At 49.8% G+C, this 20,485-nt stretch overlaps 1 protein-coding gene across 4 annotated transcripts in view; it reads right to left on the bottom strand.

The window, feature by feature from the left end:
* Window positions 1-5,024: 5,024 nt before the first annotated feature.
* The window catches only part of CUTC (cutC copper transporter), a 21,311-nt gene continuing 5,850 nt past the window's right edge, over window positions 5,025-20,485 (bottom strand). For 3 of the 4 annotated variants that reach the window (XM_043518649.1, XM_038409893.2, XM_043518648.1), the window contains exons 2-9: window positions 20,142-20,213; window positions 13,781-13,840; window positions 12,991-13,200; window positions 9,937-9,972; window positions 8,369-8,502; window positions 6,514-6,541; window positions 5,996-6,101; window positions 5,025-5,325 (exon numbers count right to left, since the gene is read on the bottom strand). In XM_043518649.1, the coding sequence (XP_043374584.1) occupies window positions 5,214-5,325; window positions 5,996-6,101; window positions 6,514-6,541; window positions 8,369-8,502; window positions 9,937-9,972; window positions 12,991-13,200; window positions 13,781-13,840; window positions 20,142-20,211 (756 nt within the window). In that variant the 5' untranslated portion in view covers window positions 20,212-20,213 and the 3' untranslated portion in view covers window positions 5,025-5,213. The remainder of the gene's footprint in view (window positions 5,326-5,995; window positions 6,102-6,513; window positions 6,542-8,368; window positions 8,503-9,936; window positions 9,973-12,990; window positions 13,201-13,780; window positions 13,841-20,141; window positions 20,214-20,485) is intronic. The other variant, XM_043518650.1, reaches the window with a different exon arrangement.

Below are 20,485 nucleotides of genomic sequence, written 5' to 3'. Positions count from 1 at the left end.
GATCTTAAACATAAAAAAGAAGCTTACAAGAAGTGGAAGGTTGGACATATGACCAGGGAAGAGTATAAAAATATTGCTCGGGCATGTAGGAAAGATATCAGGAGGGCCAAATCGCACCTGGAGCTGCAGCTAGCAAGAGATGTCAAGAGTAACAAGAAGGGTTTCTTCAGGTATGTTGGCAACAAGAAGAAAGCCAAGGAAAGTGTGGGCCCCTTACTGAATGAGGGAGGCAAGCTAGTGACAGAGGATGTGGAAAAAGCTAATGTACTCAATGCTTTTTTTGCCTCTGTTTTCACTAACAAGGTCAGCTCCCAGACTGCTGTGCTGGGCATCACAAAATGGGGAAGAGATGGCCAGCCCTCTGTAGAGATAGAGGTGGTTAGGGACTATTTAGAAAAGCTGGACGTGCACAAGTCCATGGGGCCGGACGAATTGCATCCGAGAGTGCTGAGGGAATTGGCGGCTGTGATTGCAGAGCCCTTGGCCATTATCTTTGAAAACTCGTGGCGAACGGGGGAAGTCCCGGATGACTGGAAAAAGGCTAATGTAGTGCCCATCTTTAAAAAAGGGAAGAAGGAGGATCCTGGGAACTACAGGCCGGTCAGCCTCACCTCAGTCCCTGGAAAAATCATGGAGCAGGTCCTCAAAGAATCAATCCTGAAGCACTTAGAGGAGAGGAAAGTGATCAGGAACAGTCAGCATGGATTCACCAAGGGAAGGTCATGCCTGACTAATCTAATCGCCTTTTATGATGAGATTACTGGTTCTGTGGATGAAGGGAAAGCAGTGGATGTATTGTTTCTTGACTTTAGCAAAGCTTTTGACACGGTCTCCCACAGCATTCTTGTCAGCAAGTTAAGGAAGTATGGGCTGGATGAATGCACTATAAGGTGGGTAGAAAGCTGGCTAGATTGTCGGGCTCAACGGGTAGTGATCAATGGCTCCATGTCTAGTTGGCAGCCGGTGTCAAGTGGAGTGCCCCAGGGGTCGGTCCTGGGGCCCGTTTTGTTCAATATCTTCATAAATGATCTGGAGGATGGTGTGGATTGCACTCTCAGCAAATTTGCGGATGATACTAAACTGGGAGGAGTGGTAGATACGCTGGAGGGGAGGGATAGGATACAGAAGGACCTAGACAAATTGGAAGATTGGGCCAAAAGAAATCTAATGAGGTTCAATAAGGATAAGTGCAGGGTCCTGCACTTAGGATGGAAGAATCCAATGCACCGCTACAGACTAGGGACCGAATGGCTCGGCAGCAGTTCTGCGGAAAAGGACCTAGGGGTGACAGTGGACGAGAAGCTGGATATGAGTCAGCAGTGTGCCCTTGTTGCCAAGAAGGCCAATGGCATTTTGGGATGTATAAGTAGGGGCATAGCGAGCAGATCGAGGGACGTGATCGTTCCCCTCTATTCGACACTGGTGAGGCCTCATCTGGAGTACTGTGTCCAGTTTTGGGCCCCACACTACAAGAAGGATGTGGATAAATTGGAAAGAGTACAGCGAAGGGCAACAAAAATGATTAGGGGTCTAGAGCACATGACTTATGAGGTGAGGCTGAGGGAGCTGGGATTGTTTAGTCTGCAGAAGAGAAGAATGAGGGGGGATTTGATAGCTGCTTTCAACTACCTGAAAGGGGGTTTCAAAGAGGATGGCTCTAGACTGTTCTCAATGGTAGCAGATGACAGAACGAGGAGTAATGGTCTCAAGTTGCAATGGGGGAGGTTTAGATTGGATATTAGGAAAAACTTTTTCACTAAGAGGGTGGTGAAACACTGGAATGCGTTACCTAGGGAGGTGGTAGAATCTCCTTCCTTAGAGGTTTTTAAGGTCAGGCTTGACAAAGCCCTGGCTAGGATGATTTAACTGGGACTTGGTCCTGCTTTGAGCAGGGGGTTGGACTAGATGACCTTCTGGGGTCCCTTCCAACCCTGATATTCTATGATTCTATGATTCTATGATTCTATGCTGGAACAAATTGGGATAAGCCAAGGGAAAATTTGTCATCTCTTTCCTTATGTAATTAGTAACTAGCTCAAGGTCAACAATGGTTCAATAAGTAATAGCACTGGCATTACAACTGCATTGGCAGAGAGGCAGGTCCAATGTCCAGGGATGACAATGCAGAACTCTCACCAGTTAATTATTAGAGGCTTCATTGATTTAAATACCATCTTAATTTCACAAACAACGCCAGCCCCAACATCGGGCCCTTTAACACAGGGTTTCTCAATGCCGGGTCCGCCAGTTCCTGAGATCTCCATGACACAGCTGAGGAAGGGAGCAAACCAGTCCCCGGTATCAGAAAGGTTGAGAAACACACCGTGCAGGCACCAAAACATTCCTGATGGATACCCAGGAACCTGCAGCCTTGTACACAGGGGAGAGCTAGAAAAAACAGCCATTCATAGCGCAACAAAATCCCATCTGTAGTGTGGATTGTGACCTCTCTTTGAGACCTGCAATACAGCCGTTCCTTTCCTCCTTTCTTGATCACCAGGGACAACTCCACTAGCCTGCCCATAACTCAACCCTATAACCTGGGCATCATCTTTAACTCAGCTCTCTCTCTAGAGCCTCTCATCCAGGCTGTCTAAATCTTACCAATCCTTGCGGCATGATGTCTGTAAGGTCTGGCCTTTCCCAGCCATCCACACAGCGAAAGCTGTGGTCCAAGCTCTCCTCATCTCACATCTCGATTACTGCACTATCCTTTTCTCCAGCCGTGACAAATGCAATCTGCCCCCACTCAGATCCATTCAGAATGTACTGCAAAGACCATTTTCCTTGCTCATGACTTTGACCACGCTGTCCCTCTCTTTGCGTCCCTCCACCAGCTCCCCCTTCTCTAGTTCATCAAACATAAGCTGCTTGTCTCCACTTTCAAGGCCCTTCACCATCTCTCACAGGCTATTGAGAGGCTGCCTCCCACCTCCATTCTGCCAGTGGCTCCAGCCTCCATTGTCCACCTATCACAAGCAAGCGCCTTTGCACTTTCCCCCATGCTGCCTGCCCTCCCCCCGCAAGGGATGAGCTTCCCATAAGCATCCACAAAGCCACCTCATTATCCGCCTTCCAATTCCTCCTTTGCTGGGACACCTACAAAACACCTGGCAATGATTAGGCAGTTGGTGTGCTGAGGCCACAGCCCGGCCTACTGACCAAGATTTCTTCACTTCTGAGGGCTCAGTTTCTCCATTTTGCAGCCAATGATTTTAGTTTATTATTCAATTATTGTGTGGTTATGATTAACTAACATATTATGTCATATAGTTATTGTATGCTAGAGCAGTGGTCTCCAAAGTGGGGTGTGTGCACCCCAGGGGGTGTGCCAGAGGATCCCAGGGGGTGCGCGGCACGAGGAGCGGCGCTGAACAGCACTCCGCTGTTTTTTTTCTTCGGCGGCAGCTCTGCACGCCTGCGACAGGTCTTCCCTCCTTCTTTCTTCGGTGGCACGTCTTCCCATCTTCTTTCTTCGGCAGCACGCCTGCAGTGAGTCTTCCCCTCTCCTTTCTTCGGCGGCACCATGCAGGTGCGTGATCCAAAAACTTTGGAGACCACTGTGCTAAAGAGAGTTAAATTGTAGGATTATAGAAGTATAAGATTGATCAATAGTTAGAAGGGATAATTATGTATTAGGTATCTAAGTAAGTAGGGCTGAAATGCAAGGCCTACAGGCTGAGACCTATCAGATGTCAGCTTACCAATACTAGGCCATAGGCTTAAGAAATGCTTGACATAAGTAAGTGACCAAAGAATGACCCTATGCCACAAGATTATGGGAAAAGAGGTACCAATGGGTGATATTGCAAAAAATTAACAGAATTTTTTGCTTACAAGATCCCCGGTAGTCACATTTTTCTAACACATGCCCTAATCGCAGGGTGCATAATGCGTGTAAATGCTAATGAGGTATAGTTAGAATCACATTATAAAAAAGGGTGCCCAGAGAGAGACAATTGAGCTCCCTATGGGAAACCCAGCAGGAACCATCCCTCTACTGAGGATCAGTCCATGAGAGACCCATCAGATCCTAACACTATCTAGGAGGATGTGACTATAACTATATTTGTAACTTGAGCATAGGTCTGTAGAGAATTTCTATATGCTTGGGTAACCATAACTTTGCTGGTAACTTTCATAAAACTTTGTAAGAGACTTGTACTGGTATATGTGTGTGTGGTCACTACCCTTGGTCTTTATAGGTTTCAGAGTAGCAGCCGTGTTAGTCTGTATTCGCAAAAAGAAAAGGAGTACCGGTGGCACCTAGTCTCTAAGGTGCCACCGGTACTCCTTTTCTTCTTGGTCTTTATGTGTTCCTACAGACTCTAAATCTGAAGCAAGTGGCAGAGGTGACTTTCACTCCGTTAAGCTTTAAACTGTAGCCACCAGAGCCGAACCCACGATGGTGTAATACCACATTACTAAATTCACTTTAAATAAAATAAAAGGCTACAATTTGTTCTTTGTACTAACTCCAGGCTTTTTTCAATTGATTTCCCTGTGGTTTTATTTAAGAAAAGGGGAAGAGACCTGACCTTTCTGTTTATGAGGCTGACAAGCTTTGTCAGCAGAACCTGTGTGTTGTTTGAGTTCTATAGTTCTCAGTTCAGTGTCTCCTGAACGCCTCTGCCAACCTTAGCCACGGTTGCTAAATCAGCCTGAAAGCAAGAGTCCTGAATTCAAATGCCCTTAACTCTGAATGAAATCATTCCTTGTGCTGACTGCATCTTGCGCAGATTCCCTGGTACATGACTCCTTTGCAAGCACATGTCACGACTCACCATAGCAGATACCATTCACATTGGCCAGCATGACACAGACCATCAAGCCCTTTCTGTAAGGATGAACCACAGTGACACGGGAAAGGCTGCAGGGTGTTTATTTGACAATCAATGCTGGTAATGAACAATTTAGTTACCCTTAGCTAAGGTCCCCCCTCCCAATTGCCGCTGAATGGTTTGTTCCACTACAACAGCCAGGAATGAATGGGTCCTTGGTTGTGGTTGTTTTTTTTTTTAAAAAAAAAGCCAGTTTAAGCCTCCAGTCCAGGGAGAGTGTCCAGGTGAAGCCAATGAAAAGACTGCAGGTTCCGTCATAGTATCCACTTCATTGACAGCCCTTGTGAGACTGAAGCCCGAGCCCATCTGTCCAGACGGGCAGAGAGGATCCCAGGGTCTGTGCGCTCCTCTCCCCCACTCAGCACTTGCCCTCTACAGGATGTTCTTTGCAATAGCGTTCAGGGTCCTCACTTGAGCCACATCCGCTACCTTTAGGGAATATTCGGAGACAGAGAGAGAGGATCCCATGGCAACACTTCTGTTTCTGTCAAGAAAACCAACAGTGGACTGATTACTGTCTGGAATGTAGAACAGCTGGACACAGGCCCTAGCCAGGAGACATCAAGAGGCACTGCCAAGCTACAGCATTGTCTCCTCTTTTCTCAGCAGCTGGCAGAGGATCTTCTGGTGCCACCGCCGAGTTAACAGAAATGCTAGACAGTAACAGCAGGAGAAGGGATCAGAGGAAAGGGTCTTAGCTCTAGGCAAGAGGCACCAGCATTACAAGAATGTAGTACAGACCTCCTAGAACCATGTCTCATAAAGATGCACACCCACAGCACACCATGGCACCAGTGTCAGGGCTCATGCTCCCAAGTGCCATTCACATACCTCAGTGTGCTAATGCCAGGAATCATGCTCCCAACAGCTGAACACAGGAGGTTAACGCATCCAAGGGGATCTCATCCTGCACAGGGCTCGCGCCCCCAAACGCTGAGCCCAGCTGGATTCATGTGCCCCAGAATACCAGTGCCAGGATTCACACATCTAGTCCCCCCCCCCTCCCCGAAGCACAATTCTCACACCCTGGGGCATCAGCAGGATCAGGGAGTTTTCTCTGTAATTCGCAGCCTCACTTTCAGAGCAGCAAGTCTGTGGGAGGAACAAGCCAGACTGTAACTCCTCACTGGCTTAGTGCAGAGACAAGCTCTTACCTGAATTTCATTCCTGAGTCCCGGGCTGAGCGAGCAGAGCAGTGAAACTCAGGTGCACCAGAGCCCTCAAGAATCCTCTGCAGGTTCCTCTCTGTTATACCACCCCCTAGTAGAAAGAATACGTTCATACATTACATTCGAGCAGGCAATCCTGAGCATCACCCAGTGAGTAGCCCCTAAGACCAGATCCAGCCTGGACAGCAAAGGGAAACAGCCCCACAGAGGTACAGGAGGCTGGATGAGGAGCTGCCTGGGACCCCTGGCTGATCCAGAGAGTATCCCCAGACCTCACAGAACACGGCTGCTGTACAGGGCTTCACTGCCCACAGCAGGTAGTGGTATTGGTGGCCTTTACATTCCCTGGAGGGAGGGAGAGCCACTCCCCGGTGAGGCAGCACAATGGCTTTAAGCTGAAACATGGATCTTATGCACCTGGGCACGTGCATGAGACTGAGACCCCGGAGCCAGGGACAGATTCAGCCCCCAGTATGTACACAAAGTTGCAACAGAGTCATTACCTGGCACCACCACAATCCTGCCCTTTGCCTGAAAAGAAGCAGAGTGACAGGTGTTAATGCTCTTGCCCACTCCAGCTTGACACACAGGAGAGACACGGTACTTGCGTGCACCCCGCCTATATGCAGCCTATCATGTGGAGAATCTTGGAGTAGCATGAGGAATTCACACTCACACACCTCAGGACATGCCCAGTTATGCAGCTCACAGCATCGTCCCCAAGACACATTAGACCAGGGGTCGGCACCTTTCAGAAGTGGTGTGCCGAGTCTTCATTTATTCACTCTAATTGAAGGTTTCGCGTGCCAGTAATACATTTTAAAGTTTTTAGAAGGTCTCTTTCTATAAGTCTATAACATATAACTAAACTATTGTTGTATGTAAAGTAAATAAGGTTATTAAAATGTTTAAGAAGCTTTATTTAAAATTAAATTAAAATGCAGAGCCCCCCGGACCAGTGGCCAGTACCCGGGCACTGTGAGTGCCACTGAAAATCAGCTTGCTTGCTGCCTTTGACATGCGTGCCATAGGTTGCCTCCCCCTGCATTAGAGGAAACCACTGTCCTTGTGATTTTGCGGGACTTTCATTCTTCAGCCTGGTGCCTCCAGTGCGACTCATGCTGGAAACTCCTCCCGCTCTTCTGAAACTCAGCCCCCTGAGACACTTACAGGCTGGCTCAAGGACTCTGCCTACTTAACATGCTCCAGCCCAGGAAGCTCAGAGACTCTGGGACACTGCAGCCACTTCTTTCAAGAGCTCCCTAAACTCCAATAACTTACAAGCCAACCAATAATACATGTGTGTGTGCATATCTGTGTACATGCACATGTGTGTGTCTCCATGGGCATGCATGTGTGTACATGCACATATGCATATAAAGTGTGAGTACTGTGTCTGTGTGCATATGCATGCATGTTGTACTATGTTCTCAGACTTAGCCCTTTGTGCTATTGGAGTTAAGTCTGCCAGACAGCAGATTCCCCTAAACACACCAGCCAGAAAATGAGCAGTTAAGTCATTCAACACCCCAGCTAAACTCTGCTCATCAGTCCCCCTTGTCAGCCTCAGCTGTCCCCTGCCTTCTGCCACTCCTAGCCGAGAGAGTTCCCTCCTCAACCCATGCAATCAACCCCAGAGCATCCCAGCCAGCACCCAACGGTAACATTCATAAACCATCACACTGCACCGGCCTCTAGTGCCTTCCATCTGACAGTCCCACTGCCGGGCTGGCTCACGCTCTCTGGCGAGGCACTTCGCGATTTTATGTATGTCTCAAACAGAAAAACATGCAGATGAGCCAGACTCATTAAAGTCACATCTCAGAGCATCTGTATCCTTGGGATCCTGTCATCATCCCCCCTCATTTCACTCTTCTCGTCCTGCACCTTTCTTACTCCCATTTGTTGCATTTCATCTTAAACAGGATCATGATCTTGTGTGTGTGTGTGTTGCTTAGCACAACAGGGCCCAGGCCCCGATGCCCCGGGGGGCCTCCAGGTGCTACTGCAATACAAATATGGTGTGAAGAACAACAGACACAGGTACTGTCACACCAACAGGGAGAGCAAGTTAGAGACGAGGCCCCTCCCCTCCGTGAGGTCACCCCATCTGTAGCCTGTGAGCAAGAGCAGCCCAAGTGGCCTCCCTGTTGGCAGACACAGGTCTCTGCCAAGTGGGGCCTCACAGCTCAAACCCACAAAGCCCTGATGTGCCCCTGGGGCCAGTGCAGAAGCAGGAGCAGATGGGGAAGGTGCTCCCAGCCAAAGACTTCCCTAGGGGCAGCCCCCACAGAGCAGTGAGTGGTCAGGGTAACTGAGAGCAACAGCAGAGACAGAAGTGGGCGAGGGGGCACTCACCTGTTCTGTGAGTCTCTTTATTAAGGGTAACCCCTCCAGTGCTGAGCTGTCACAGCCACTCGTCAGCACCCGCTCGAATCCCAGGGACACCAGGGTCTCCAGGGCCACAAGAGGATCATGGACCATGTCGAAGGCTGCAAGACCAAACAAAGCAGCTCAGCGATGCCATGCTGGTGCAAACTGCAGCACTGAGTCATAGAATCATAGAATATCAGGATTGAAAGGGACCTCAGGAGGTCAACTAGTCCAACCCCCTGCTCAAAGCAGGACCAATCCCCAACTAAACCATCCCAGCCAGGGCTTTGTCAAGCCTGACCTTAAAAACTTCCAAGGAAGGAGATTCCACCATCTCCCTAGGTAACGCATTCCAGCGTTTCACTACCCTCCTAGTGAAAAAGTTTTTCCTAATATCCAACCTAAACCTCCCCCACTGCAACTTGACACCATTACTCCTCGTTCTGTCATCTGCTACCACTGAGAACAGTCTAGATCCAGCCTCTTTGGAACCCCCTTTCAGGTAGTTGAAAGTAGCTATCAAATCCCCCCTCATTCTTCTCTTCCACAGACTAAACAATCCCAGTTCCCTCAGCCTCTCTTCATAAGTCATGTCTTCTAGTCCCCTAATCATTTTTGTTGCCCTCCGCTGGACGTTCTCCAATTTTTCCACATCCTTTTTGTAGTGTGAGGCCCAAAACTGGACACAGTACTCCAGAGGAGGCCTCACCAATGTCGAATACAGGGGAACGATCATGTCCCTCGATCTGCTGGTAATGCCCCTACTTATACAGCCCAAAATGCCATTGGCCTTCTTGGCAACAAGGGCACACTGTTGACTCATATCCAGCTTCTCGTCCACTGTAACCCCTAGGTCCTTTTCTGCAGAACTGCTGCCAAGCCATTCGGTCCCTAGTCTGTAGCGGTGCATGGGATTCTTCCGTCCTAAGTGCAGGACTCTACACTTGTCCTTGTTGAACTGCATCAGATTTCTTTTGGCCCAATCCTCTAATTTGTGTAGGTCCCTTTGTATCCTGTCCCTACCCTCCATGGTATCTACCTCTTCTCCCAGTTTAGTGTCATCTGCAAACTTGCTGAGGGTGCAATCCACGCCATCCTCCAGATCGTTAATGAAGATATTGAACAAAACCGGCCCCAGGACTGACCCTTGGGGCACTCCACTTGACACCGGCTGCCAACTAGACATGGAGCCATTGATCACTACCCGTTGAGCCCGACAATCTAGCCAGCTTTCTATCCACCTTATAGTCCATTCATCGAGCCCATACTTCTTTAACTTACTGGCAAGAATACTGTGGGAGACCGTGTCAAAAGCTTTGCTAAAGTCCCACCCATCAGCCTGCTCACCAGCCACGGGGGGGTGGATATATCCAGGGCCTAGAAACAAAGGCCTCCCTCACAGCTGCCAACCCCTGCACAGAAGCTTCATACACAGTCCCCACTCAGGGCAGCAGCACGGCCATAGAGCCTGGGCCCTCAAAGCCCCGGGCAGGGGCACAGGCTAGAGCCTGGGCCAGCTCCTTCACAGCAGGACAGCACAGAGAACAACTCACCGCGGTGGAAGGTGACTGGCAGGGGACGACAAACAGCTGCAAAGAGAAGAGTTCACATGGTCAGTGCAGGCCTCGCTGTGTGAGGAGAGGATCCTGCATCAGAGTGGGGTCCCTTTCTGTCAAGGTTCCCTCCCCACTCTGAACTCTAGGGTACAGATGTGGGGACCCGCATGAAAGACCCCCTAATCTTATTTCTACCAGCTTAGGTTAAAAAACTTCCCCAAGGCACAATCTCTATTTGTCCTTGGACTGAGGTATGGTGCCACCACCAAGTGATTTAACAAGGAACCAGGGAAAAGGACCACTTGGAGTTCCTATTCCCACAAAATATCCCCCCAAGCCTACATCCCCTTGCCTGGGGAGGCTTGAAAAATAAACAAGGTGAGCACAAACCAGACCCTTGCATTTGTAGGACACTAAAAACTCCATCAGATTCTTAAAAAACAGAACTTTATTATAAAGAAAAAAAAGTAAAAGAAGCACCTCTGTAAAATCAGGATGGAAGGTAATTTTACAGGACAATCAGATTCAAAACACAGAGGATTTCTCTCTAGGCAAAACTTAAAAGTTACAAAAAACAGGGATAAACTTCCCTCTAGCACAGGGAAAATTCACAAGCTTTAACAAAAGGTAATCTAACGCGCCTTGCCTTATTTACTCACTTTTTTTGTAATATGAGAGATTTGTACAGGATGGTTTATAGAAGAAGGAGTTTTTGACCTGAAACTTCTCTGCTTTCCCCAGAGAACACACCAACAAAGCCTCCCCCTCCCCCGATGTGAAAGTATCTTCTTTCCCCATTGGTCCTTTTGGTGAGGTGCCAACCAGGTTATTTGAGCTTCTTGACTCCTTACAGGTAAGGAGGAATTCTAGGCTACCCTTAGCTGTATGGTTATGACACTTTCCCTTCCTAACTGCTGAAAGAGTGGCCCAAAGACAACCTCCTGGACCATCTTTGGGGAGCCCAACAGGGAGCACGCTGGAGAGGTGAGATGGCTGTTTCCTCCACCAGCCTTTGGAGAGGCCCAGGCTACCTAGGCTCAGGCACAGGTTCGTATATTTATGGGCCTTTTAAAGTCTCTATGTGTTTTCTGTGAAGCTCCTTGTGTATGGACTGCCCTGCAGCACTGGGAATGGCTGGGACAGTGGCCATCCATGCGATGAGCCCTGCAATCCTAAATTCCACTCTCTAGGCATACTGTGCTTTAGGCTCACGGAAGACAGGGCTATGCATCACAGAAAGCCTGAATCGGAGACTAGCACAGGGTGCTCTGCATCGCAATGGCTGAAAGGCCGACCAGATTGCCAGCTTTTGTGTAGCAGACAGAGCTAAGTCAATGGCCCTGAGAACAGTGATAAACTGGGTTTGTGCCTAGAATCCCTCTACCACCCAGCCCCACTTGTGGTGTGCATTAAGGAGAAAGGATCAACACGGTGGGGTTGAGGGCCTGGGAACCAGGGGAACAAACCTGACACTGGCAAGAGTGTTTCCAAGTGTCTGAAAGGAGTACCCAGACACATCACAGTTCCTTTGTCTGGAACACTGAAAGAAACCACTGTCTCAGGAGGGCATAGCTGAGTCCATATTCCCTCAGATACACACTTCTGCCACCACTATGAATGACCCAGTGATTGCTGGGAATGCGGTGGGTGCTTCTCCCCTGTCTGTCCAGACTCTCTCTGGATGACAAATTCTTTGCCCCCAGTTAGTGGGTCTCCAGTCCCACCATGGGAGCAACAAAACTTTATTCCGCTTATGAGTAACATCAGCAGCTGCTTTCAAGAGCTGATCTTTACCCTGGCTGTTAGACAGGGACAGTGATGACGCTGTCTATATCACCCTTATTGTCTAATTCACACAGAGGGATTCTAGTTCCTTTAAGAGACAGCTTCCTCTGCAGGGACGATTTCTAGGCAGTCAGAAAGGAGTCTGCTCTCCCATCACAGAGGCAGGGAAAGGATCAGGATCAAACCTATGTGGGAAGCCAGAGAGTTAACCACTCTGAGCTCTACCCTTCTTTTCCACCACTTCCACAGAGCCCTCCACTGAGGACTGCTCCTTCAGACCAGAGCTGGTCATTTTCCTGACGAAGGTCAAGCTGTGTCCTCTGTTGACTATACCAGCCCCTGCAGACCATCCCATGTCACATGTAGTGCAGAGTCCTGGACAGACCCTTCTCCTCTCGCTGCACCTTCTAGGGTGTGTTCGTCTGCAGCCCAGGACCACAAGGATCACAGATCTCAGACAGTCAGGTGCTAGCTTGGCCTCCCTGTATCTTGGCTGCAGCTCACAGATAAGGTGCTGGAGGATCCTTTCCTCCCTTGGCTCAGAAGGGGTTCGGCTCTCCCACAGCCCAGCCGCTCCAGGCAACGCCAGCTCCACCTACATTCTGCATTTTTTCATTTCTCCCCTTTTTCCCTGTTTTTCTCAGCTATTTTGGAAGACACCAAAATTCAGAGCGAGGTCTGGGCCAGCTGGTATGCAGACAGCCAAGACAAGCACTTCCTGGGTATCTTTCCTAAGGTTTCTGAGCCAGCTCTGCTCTCACCCACAAGTAGGAAAAAAAGGTATGGGGGGAGTTTGCTAGCCATAAAATACACTGGCCTCTCTTGCATATACTCTGCATGAGCCTCTCCATGTCGGGCTCTAGGCACCAGCAAAGCAAGCACGTGCTTGGGGCGGCACAATTCCAGGGGCGGCATTCCAGCCATCCTTTAATTTTTTTTTTTGGCTTGGGCAGTTGTGCTCTCGGAGCTTGGGGTGGCAAAAAACCTAGAGCCGGCCCTGAGCCTCTCCCTCCCTTACTACATCATCTCGCCCAAGACTGCATTTCAAGTTGGGAACTCCTGGAGGCAGCCACACTGTCTGTCTGCAAAGCACTCACCCACAGTGCTGTGGGGTAGATGGCAGCATGAAACCAGGAGAGGCTATCTCCCAGCCAGCTATCATTAGCCAGAGCAACCTACACGGCATCTTCCAGCATCACCAGGTCAGAAAGCACCAAGCTGTCTGCATCAGTCAGAGCTGAACCCCATAACTGGGAGCCTCCTTACCCAGCAGGGCTGTGCAGAGCTCTGTATCGATGCGCCCGTCCTCAGTCAGGGCCCCAAACACCAGTCCATCAGCTCCATGCAGCTTGGCTAGGCGGATATCAGCCTTCATCACTTCCAGCTCCCGGTCGGAGTAGAGGAAATCTCCTCCACGAGGGCGGATCATCACAAACACTGGGACCCGCACACACTGCTTCACCACCTGCAGGAGTCCTGCTGGGACAGTCAGAGACAGCTCAGCACGGGGACAAGCAGGGCAGATACCCACCCTTCCCACTAGAGAGGCCTCCCAGCCCTCACTTCTGTCCAGCAGGGAGAGCCTCACCTGGGTTCAGGGATGGGAAGGGATCTTTGACCCCCATTATCCTGGAGCATGGGAGTTAGGCAGGAATCTCTGGGGACAGAGGAGAATGAAGGAGAGCAGGAGTGAAGAGCTAGGTGGATGGAAGTGAGGTGCTGTAGGGATTGGGAGATGGGGATGCAACTTCCATGTCTGGGCCAGCTGAAGAGCTGGGAGGTTCCCTTCCAAATCCAGGACACGTGGGGCCTGCTCCCTGCACTGAGGCCCTGGAGGGTAGAGAAGCCACTGAACTCCACGGACACTGACAAAGTTTGGGCCAACTGGACAAGAGGCTTCAGAGAATACATGAATTGGCTCTTCCTCATGCACCCATGGCCCTGCAGGACTGGCCCTGGTCCCACTGAATGCTTCCCCAGTACGTATTCCATTGGTGCAGTTGCAGGGCAGTAGTCCTGATGTCCCTGTATGAGGAAGATGCCCTGGGGCACTCACCCATACTGGGCGTGGTTCCTCCTTCCATCAGGCCAGCACACAGTTCAATCCGGCCAGCACCTGGGACAAGAGACCGAGTAACAGTCGCTAAGTAAGGGGCACAAACCATCCCTCTGGACTCCTGAGAAGGCCTGGAAATGGACCAAGAAAGGGAACTAGGACTTATGCAATAGGGCCACTGGGAGACAGAAAATTGGGACCTACCGCCTGTAGAGCCAGGACACTAGAACAACGGGCCCCTGCCTTCCCATCAGGATGATACGCCCAGACGCCAGAGCACTGTGCCAAAGGTGAGAGTCATCCTGCCCCACCTTCTGCTTCACACCACCTGTGATGGGATCCCTGGGGTGCAGCCTGGGAGTGTGGGACCACTGTGCCCCCTGACTCTCTCCAGACTGGGCTGTCTCTCACAATGCCTTGCTAGTGACCAGCAGCAACCCCACCAGGTGCTGTTATCACTCAGCACAACCACATGTGGAACCCCACACCCAGCTAGATTGCATGAATGCTCCCAGAGCCACTCATGAATCACACAGAGAAAGGCACTGGCCGAATTCCCCCAGCTCCCAGCACTGTGCCTCAGGAATATACCATCTTGCACTGCTCACTTGAGCAGAGCAAATTTCTTAGTTGGTTCACCACTTCATCAATGGAAAGGGGATATACACCAGCCTTTGCAAATCTGAGCAGATTTGCCACACACTTCAGGCAAACTCACTGGTAAAGATAAATAGTTAAACAAATGTATTGACTATAAAAGATAGATTTTAAGTACTTATAAGTGTTAGGCAAAAAGTCAAAGTTAGTTACCAAAAGAAATAAAATATAAACACGCAGTCTACACTCTCAACTCTATTAGACTGGGCAACAACTAGACTAAGTAGTTTTTCTCACCCCATTGGATTCTGCAGTCCTTAATATGCAGATTTGTCCCATAAATCTGGGCCAGTCTCCTCTGTTGGAGTCTTCAGTCTTCTTCTCAGGGTGTGTCTACACTGGCAGAGTGACAGTGCCGACAGTTACAGCGCCGCTCAGAGAGCGCTGAAGGGAAACCACTGTTGTGTGTTCACACTGTCAACGGCCTGCACAAGAGCGTGTTCACCCTTGCAGCACTTGCATCGGTATTTGGAGAGGTGCACTCTGGGCAGCTATCGCACTGAGCACTACTTCCTCTTCTGCCGCTAAGAGTTGTGGGAAGGCAGAGGGGGTCACGGGGCATCCTGGGTCCTGTCCCATCCCAATGCGCTGTGATGCATTGCTATGCATCCCAGCAAACCCTGTGCTTCTGTCCACATTTGGCGCCATCTTTCAACGGTTTGTATACTGTATGCTCTGCCTCTTCGGTCTGCAGGAATGGATCCCGCACTGTTGACCAATATGCTGCTTGCTCTAACATGTCACAAGTGGCAGTGGAGTACAAAGGCAAGAGGAGTGGGACATTGATCTCGCCATGTGTAGTAGCTACAACACGAGATTGCTTGTGGCATTCACGGAGGTGCTGACCACAGTGGAATGCCACTTTTGGGCTCAGGAAACAAGCACTGAGTGGTGGGATCACATTGTCATGCACATCTGCGATGACAAGCAGTGGCTGCAGAACTTTTGGATGAGGAAAGCCACAATCATAGGACTGTGTGATGAGCTCGCCCCAGCCCTGCAATGCAATGACATGAGAATGAGAGCGACCATGTCGCTGAAGAAGTGTGTGGCAATTGCATTGTGGAAGCTGGCTACTCCAGACTGCTACCGATCGGTTGCTAATCAGTTTGGAGTGGGAAAGTTGACCGTTGGACTCGTGTTGATGGAAGCTTGCAGGGCCATTAATCGCATCCTGCTCCGAAAGACCGTGACTCTAGACAACGTGCATCACATTGTGGATGTCTTTGCACAAATGGGCTTCCCTAACTGCTGAGGGGTGATAGATGTCATGCATATTCCAATTCTGGCACCAGACCACCTAGCCACCGAGTATATTAATCGGAAGGGGTATTTCTCAATGGTTCTCCAGGCAGCTGTGGATCACTGTGGGCATTTCATGGACATTAACACAGGCTGGTCTGGAAAGGTGCATGATGCATGCATCTTTCGGAACACTGGACTGTTCAGGAAGCTGCAAGCATGGACTTTCTTCCCGGACCAGAAGATGCCCATAGGGGAAGTCAAAATGCCCATTGTGACCCTGGGAGATCCCGGCTACCCCTTAGTGATGTAGCTTATGAAGCCATACACGGGGCACCTTGACAGCAGCAAGGATCGATTCAACAACAGGCTGAGCAAGTGCAGAATGGCTGTTGAGTGCGCTTTTGGCCGTTTAAAGGCCTGCTGGCCCTGCCTATATGGGAGGCTGGACCTGGCCGATGACAGAATTCCTATGCTTATAGCTGCATGCTCCATAATATTTGTGAAGGGAAGGGTGAAAGCTTCACTCAGGGCTGGATTGCAGAAGATCAGTGCCTGGAGGCTGAATTTGAACAGCCAGAGATCAGGGCTATTAGAGGGGCATGGCACGGGGCAATAAGGATCAGGGATGCTTTGGGGCAGCAATTTGAAGCTGAAAGTCACTAATTTGTTGCTATGCTTGGGAGTGCAGTGCTTGTAATGCTAGGAGGGGATTGTGATTGGTGCAGATTATGCACTACAGTGTAAGAAAATTGCCTGTTGCCTTGCAGGGCTCTGTTTGCTTTCAATTAATGGAATAAAGATTGCTTTCAAACCCAAACAATTATTTTATTAAAAACCAATGACCAGAGGAGAGAGACAAACAAAAAACACATCAGCACTGAGGAGGATGGGGGAAGGGAGAATCCCAGGAGGAGGTGGGGTCCCAGGACGGTTAAAGAGTTGTGTATGTCCAAGTATCATATCCAATCTTCTTCTTTGGAGTACAGTGCAGCGGTATTGTACTTCAGCAGGGCTAAACTGCAGAAGGACAGGTGTTGAGTGCAGTGGGTACTGGGAGTCCGCAGGGCTGAACTGTGACAAGGCAGGAGTGGAATGCAGCGGGTACAGACTGGAGCCAGGAAGGTGAGAAGAGTGTGTTGGCGGTGTCTGGGGGGCTCATGGGAAAGAGTTTTGCGATAGCAGCTGCAGGGGAGGGAGGGCGGGCGCAGAGCTGTTCAGTTTGCAGTGCTAGCAGCACCAGGAGCGTGTCTGCTTGGCGCGCCATAATGTTTAAGAGCTGCTCTGTGGCTTCATTCTGGTGCGCCGTGTTCTCCTTTTGGTCCTTCTTCTCCCTGTCCCACCACTCCTTCAATTCTTGTTTCTCAGTAGCGGAGTGCATCATGACCTCACACAGAAAGTCCTCTTTAGTTCTTCGTGGCTGCTTTCTAATTCTTCGCAGCCATTCAGCCGGCGATAACAAAGAAGGGGCTGGGCTCCCAAGGTCATATCTGTGAAGCCAAAATGCAATATTTTACAGAAGCAGTATAGTTTGCAACACACAGACCACTAATTTAAAACACAGCCACTATTCACATACCTGTCACTAACTTGCTGACCCAGGCAAGCACACATGAGCCACAAGACCCCCAAAATGGTGAGTAACCACAGGGGCAGGGAAATCAATGTTCCAGGACCGTACTATACACTGGGCACGTGGCTCTTGGGGAGAGCCAGCACTGTAGGGAGAGCATTATAATCATTCCTGTCCCCACATTTTCCACAGGCTGTGTTCATTATGGAAGATCTCGCTGCTGAGGGTGAGCAGGGAATCAAAGGAGGGTTTTCCAAGACTGCGGCTTCCATCCTGGCCCTTATGCGGCTCGCCTGTGTGCAGCAATGGTTCCCCCCATTCCAGTGATGGCAGAGTGGCGTGGGAAATTTACCCTTAATGGGGCAAAAACCAAAGCAGCTCTGCCAAAGAACCTGCGGCAGCGGATTGCCCAGTATCTCCATGAGAGTTTCCTGGAGATCTCTGAGGCAGATTCCCGTGAAGTGAAGGAGTCAGTCAACACCCTGTTCTGTCGCTCAGACTAGGCATGCAGTGGTACATGCATCATACAGACACAAGCCTGTGTTTTGCAACCCTCCTGCCCCCAACAACTCGCTTCAGCAATTCCCAAAATCAAAGCCACTTACCAGGGGCCTCCTCTCCTGTTTGCACTTCGCCAAGCTCTGACAGCTGTGACTGGCTAGCCTCCTCTGGGGTACAGAAGAGCTCCGGCCTGCATGCATCACTGACCTCCAAGTCATCCTCTACCTCTGGGTCCCCCTGCACATCCTCGTCCAAGATTTCCTCCTCCTGGCTTGGTGCACTCTCAACTGGCACATGAGCCACCGAAGTATCCACAGTGGCCTTTGCAGTGGAGGTGGGGTCGCCACCAAGTATCGCGTCCAGCTCTTTGTAGAACCGGCAGCTCATGGGCACAGCATCAGAGTGGCGGTTTGCCTTCCACACCTTGTGGTAGGTGTTCCACAGCTCCTTCACTTTGACCCTGCAGTGTGTCCTGGTCATGGCCTCTTTATCTCATACATCGTGAAATCTGTCCATAGGTATCATAATTCCTATGGCTGGAGCATAGGTGGGGCTGGACAGCCTCCTCTCTCCAAATGCTGGTAAGGTCCAGCAGCTCGGCATTGCTCCAAGCGGGGAATCACCTGGTGCGTGGAGCAGGCATGGTCACCTGGAAAGATGTGCTGAGACCAATGCATGCGCCACCGAGCAAAGAGGAAGGGGACTTTCAAAATTCCCAAGGAATTTAAGGGAGGGGATGATGGTTTGTCACCTAAGGGCAGAGCAGTAGAGTTCAAACCGATGACTAGAGAGGCAAGAACAGGCATTGTGGGACACCTCCCAGAGGCTAATCGCAGTGCTGTAATCGATTAGGGTGTCTTACACTGGCACTGTGGTGCTGTACCCGTGACGCAGAAAGCTGTACACCTCTCATCGGGGTGTTTTTTTTACAACACTGATAGTATGCAGTATCTGCACACTAAGTGGCTTAGCAATATGTACACCTTGGGAGTTACACCACAGAAAGCTGCTTTACTGTGCAGAAACTTGTCAGTGTAGACAAGCCTCAGTGTCTTTGTTGCTTGTAGTATAGGTGGGGCCAGGAGAAGAGACGAAACATGGGCCTGCTCTGTTCTGTTCTATACCCTCAGTCCCATGTGCTTGGGGAACACACAAGTCCAGGCACGTCTGGGGGCATTGCTGAGTCTCTCCAGGCAAGGTTGAGCAATTCCCCTGGTGTGACCTCACGCAGGTGAGTCATTGTATTGTAGCTCCCTTGCTGGACAATGGCTGTTGATGGGTAGTTTGACACCCTGCCAGGGCGTTGGTTACTTTCCTTGCTGTTGCCTCTGGGGAGCTAAGATCTGGCTGATTCCTCAACTTACAGCATGTTTTACTGACAACCGTACAACACAATTCTCATAACTTCATACGCATTAATGATACACATCTCTGGATAGAACATGACTTTCAGCAGATCATAACGTTTCCCGATACTTCACACGGCCTGCTTTATATGCAAGATCACAATTATATATACATGAGGAATATGGGGGTTACAGGGCACTCCCCCAAGGTACAGAATGTCACACCACCACCTAGCACTGTGCTTGGAACTGGGGTCATTGTCTCTTGGAGATCTTGTATCTAAGTGTTGGGCCAGCCCTGGTTAGCTTGTGAGGGCTGATGCACACATTGACTGGCATACCTTAGCTGCAAATTTCTAGTACTAAACATTCATAAATTCTAAGGCCACTCTGACCTTCTGCATCACGCAGAAATTCCCGGAAATAATTTCTGTTTGAATTAGAGCAGAGCTTTAAAAAAAAAATCCAATCTTGATTTTAAAATGGCCAGTGATAGAGAATGCAGTCTAGATTTGTCTAGCTTCGCCTTCCAGCCATTGGATGTGACATACCTTTGTCTGCTAGCTTGAAGGGCCCATTATTAAATATTTGTTTCCCAAGTAGATACCTATAGACTGTGATCAAGTCACCCCTTCACCTTCTCTTTGTTAAGCTAAACAGATTCAGCTCCTTGTGTCTGTCACTATCAGGCAGGTTTTCCAATCCTTTAATCATTCTTGTGTCTATTCTCTGAACCATCTCCAGTTTATCAACATCCTACTTGCATTGTGGGCACCAGAACTGGACACACTATCCCTACTGTGGTCATGCTCTATGTCTGCTCCATACAGCTACATTAGACTGTGAGCTCCTTGGGGCAAGAACCGTGTCTTTCTCGATGGTCTGTATAATAAAGCTGAGGCCCCTGAGTGCTCAGCTGATAACACTGAGAATCCCTCTTTCAGGAGAAGCCGTGGCACCACAGAGGCTGTTGCATTCTACCACTGCCAGGTTTTATTATACTGAGGACAGGTCAAGTCCCAGTTGTTCCCCTCTTCCTTACCTCCTCTCTCTGCATTCACAGCAGACTCCACTGAGTCAACACACACTTCCATGAGAAAGCCATCAGCCATTCCTAGGAAGGAAACACAGGAGCAATCAAGGAGGCAGCCAAGTCCAGTCACAGCTTAGGGGCAGGGTTTGCCTCAGGGATCCTCTCAGCTCCAGCCCTAGAAACTGGTCCTCCCCTTTTCAGTATCCTGCCCCATGTGGGGTGTCCAGTTGGCCCTCTCCTGATCTCCTACCGCATCCTGTCTCCAGACCCTTCTCACATCCACATTTCCCATCTCTAACACCCTGGTTGGGCTTTGACCAAACGTGCCTGCCGCTATTTTTGGTCCTGAATCC

This window comes from Dermochelys coriacea, chromosome 7 (genome assembly GCF_009764565.3).
Source record: "Dermochelys coriacea isolate rDerCor1 chromosome 7, rDerCor1.pri.v4, whole genome shotgun sequence".
Classification (NCBI taxonomy): Eukaryota; Metazoa; Chordata; order Testudines; family Dermochelyidae; genus Dermochelys; species Dermochelys coriacea.
The sequence above is the reverse complement of the archived record's forward strand: the minus strand, read 5'-3'. Positions and strand labels throughout refer to the sequence as shown.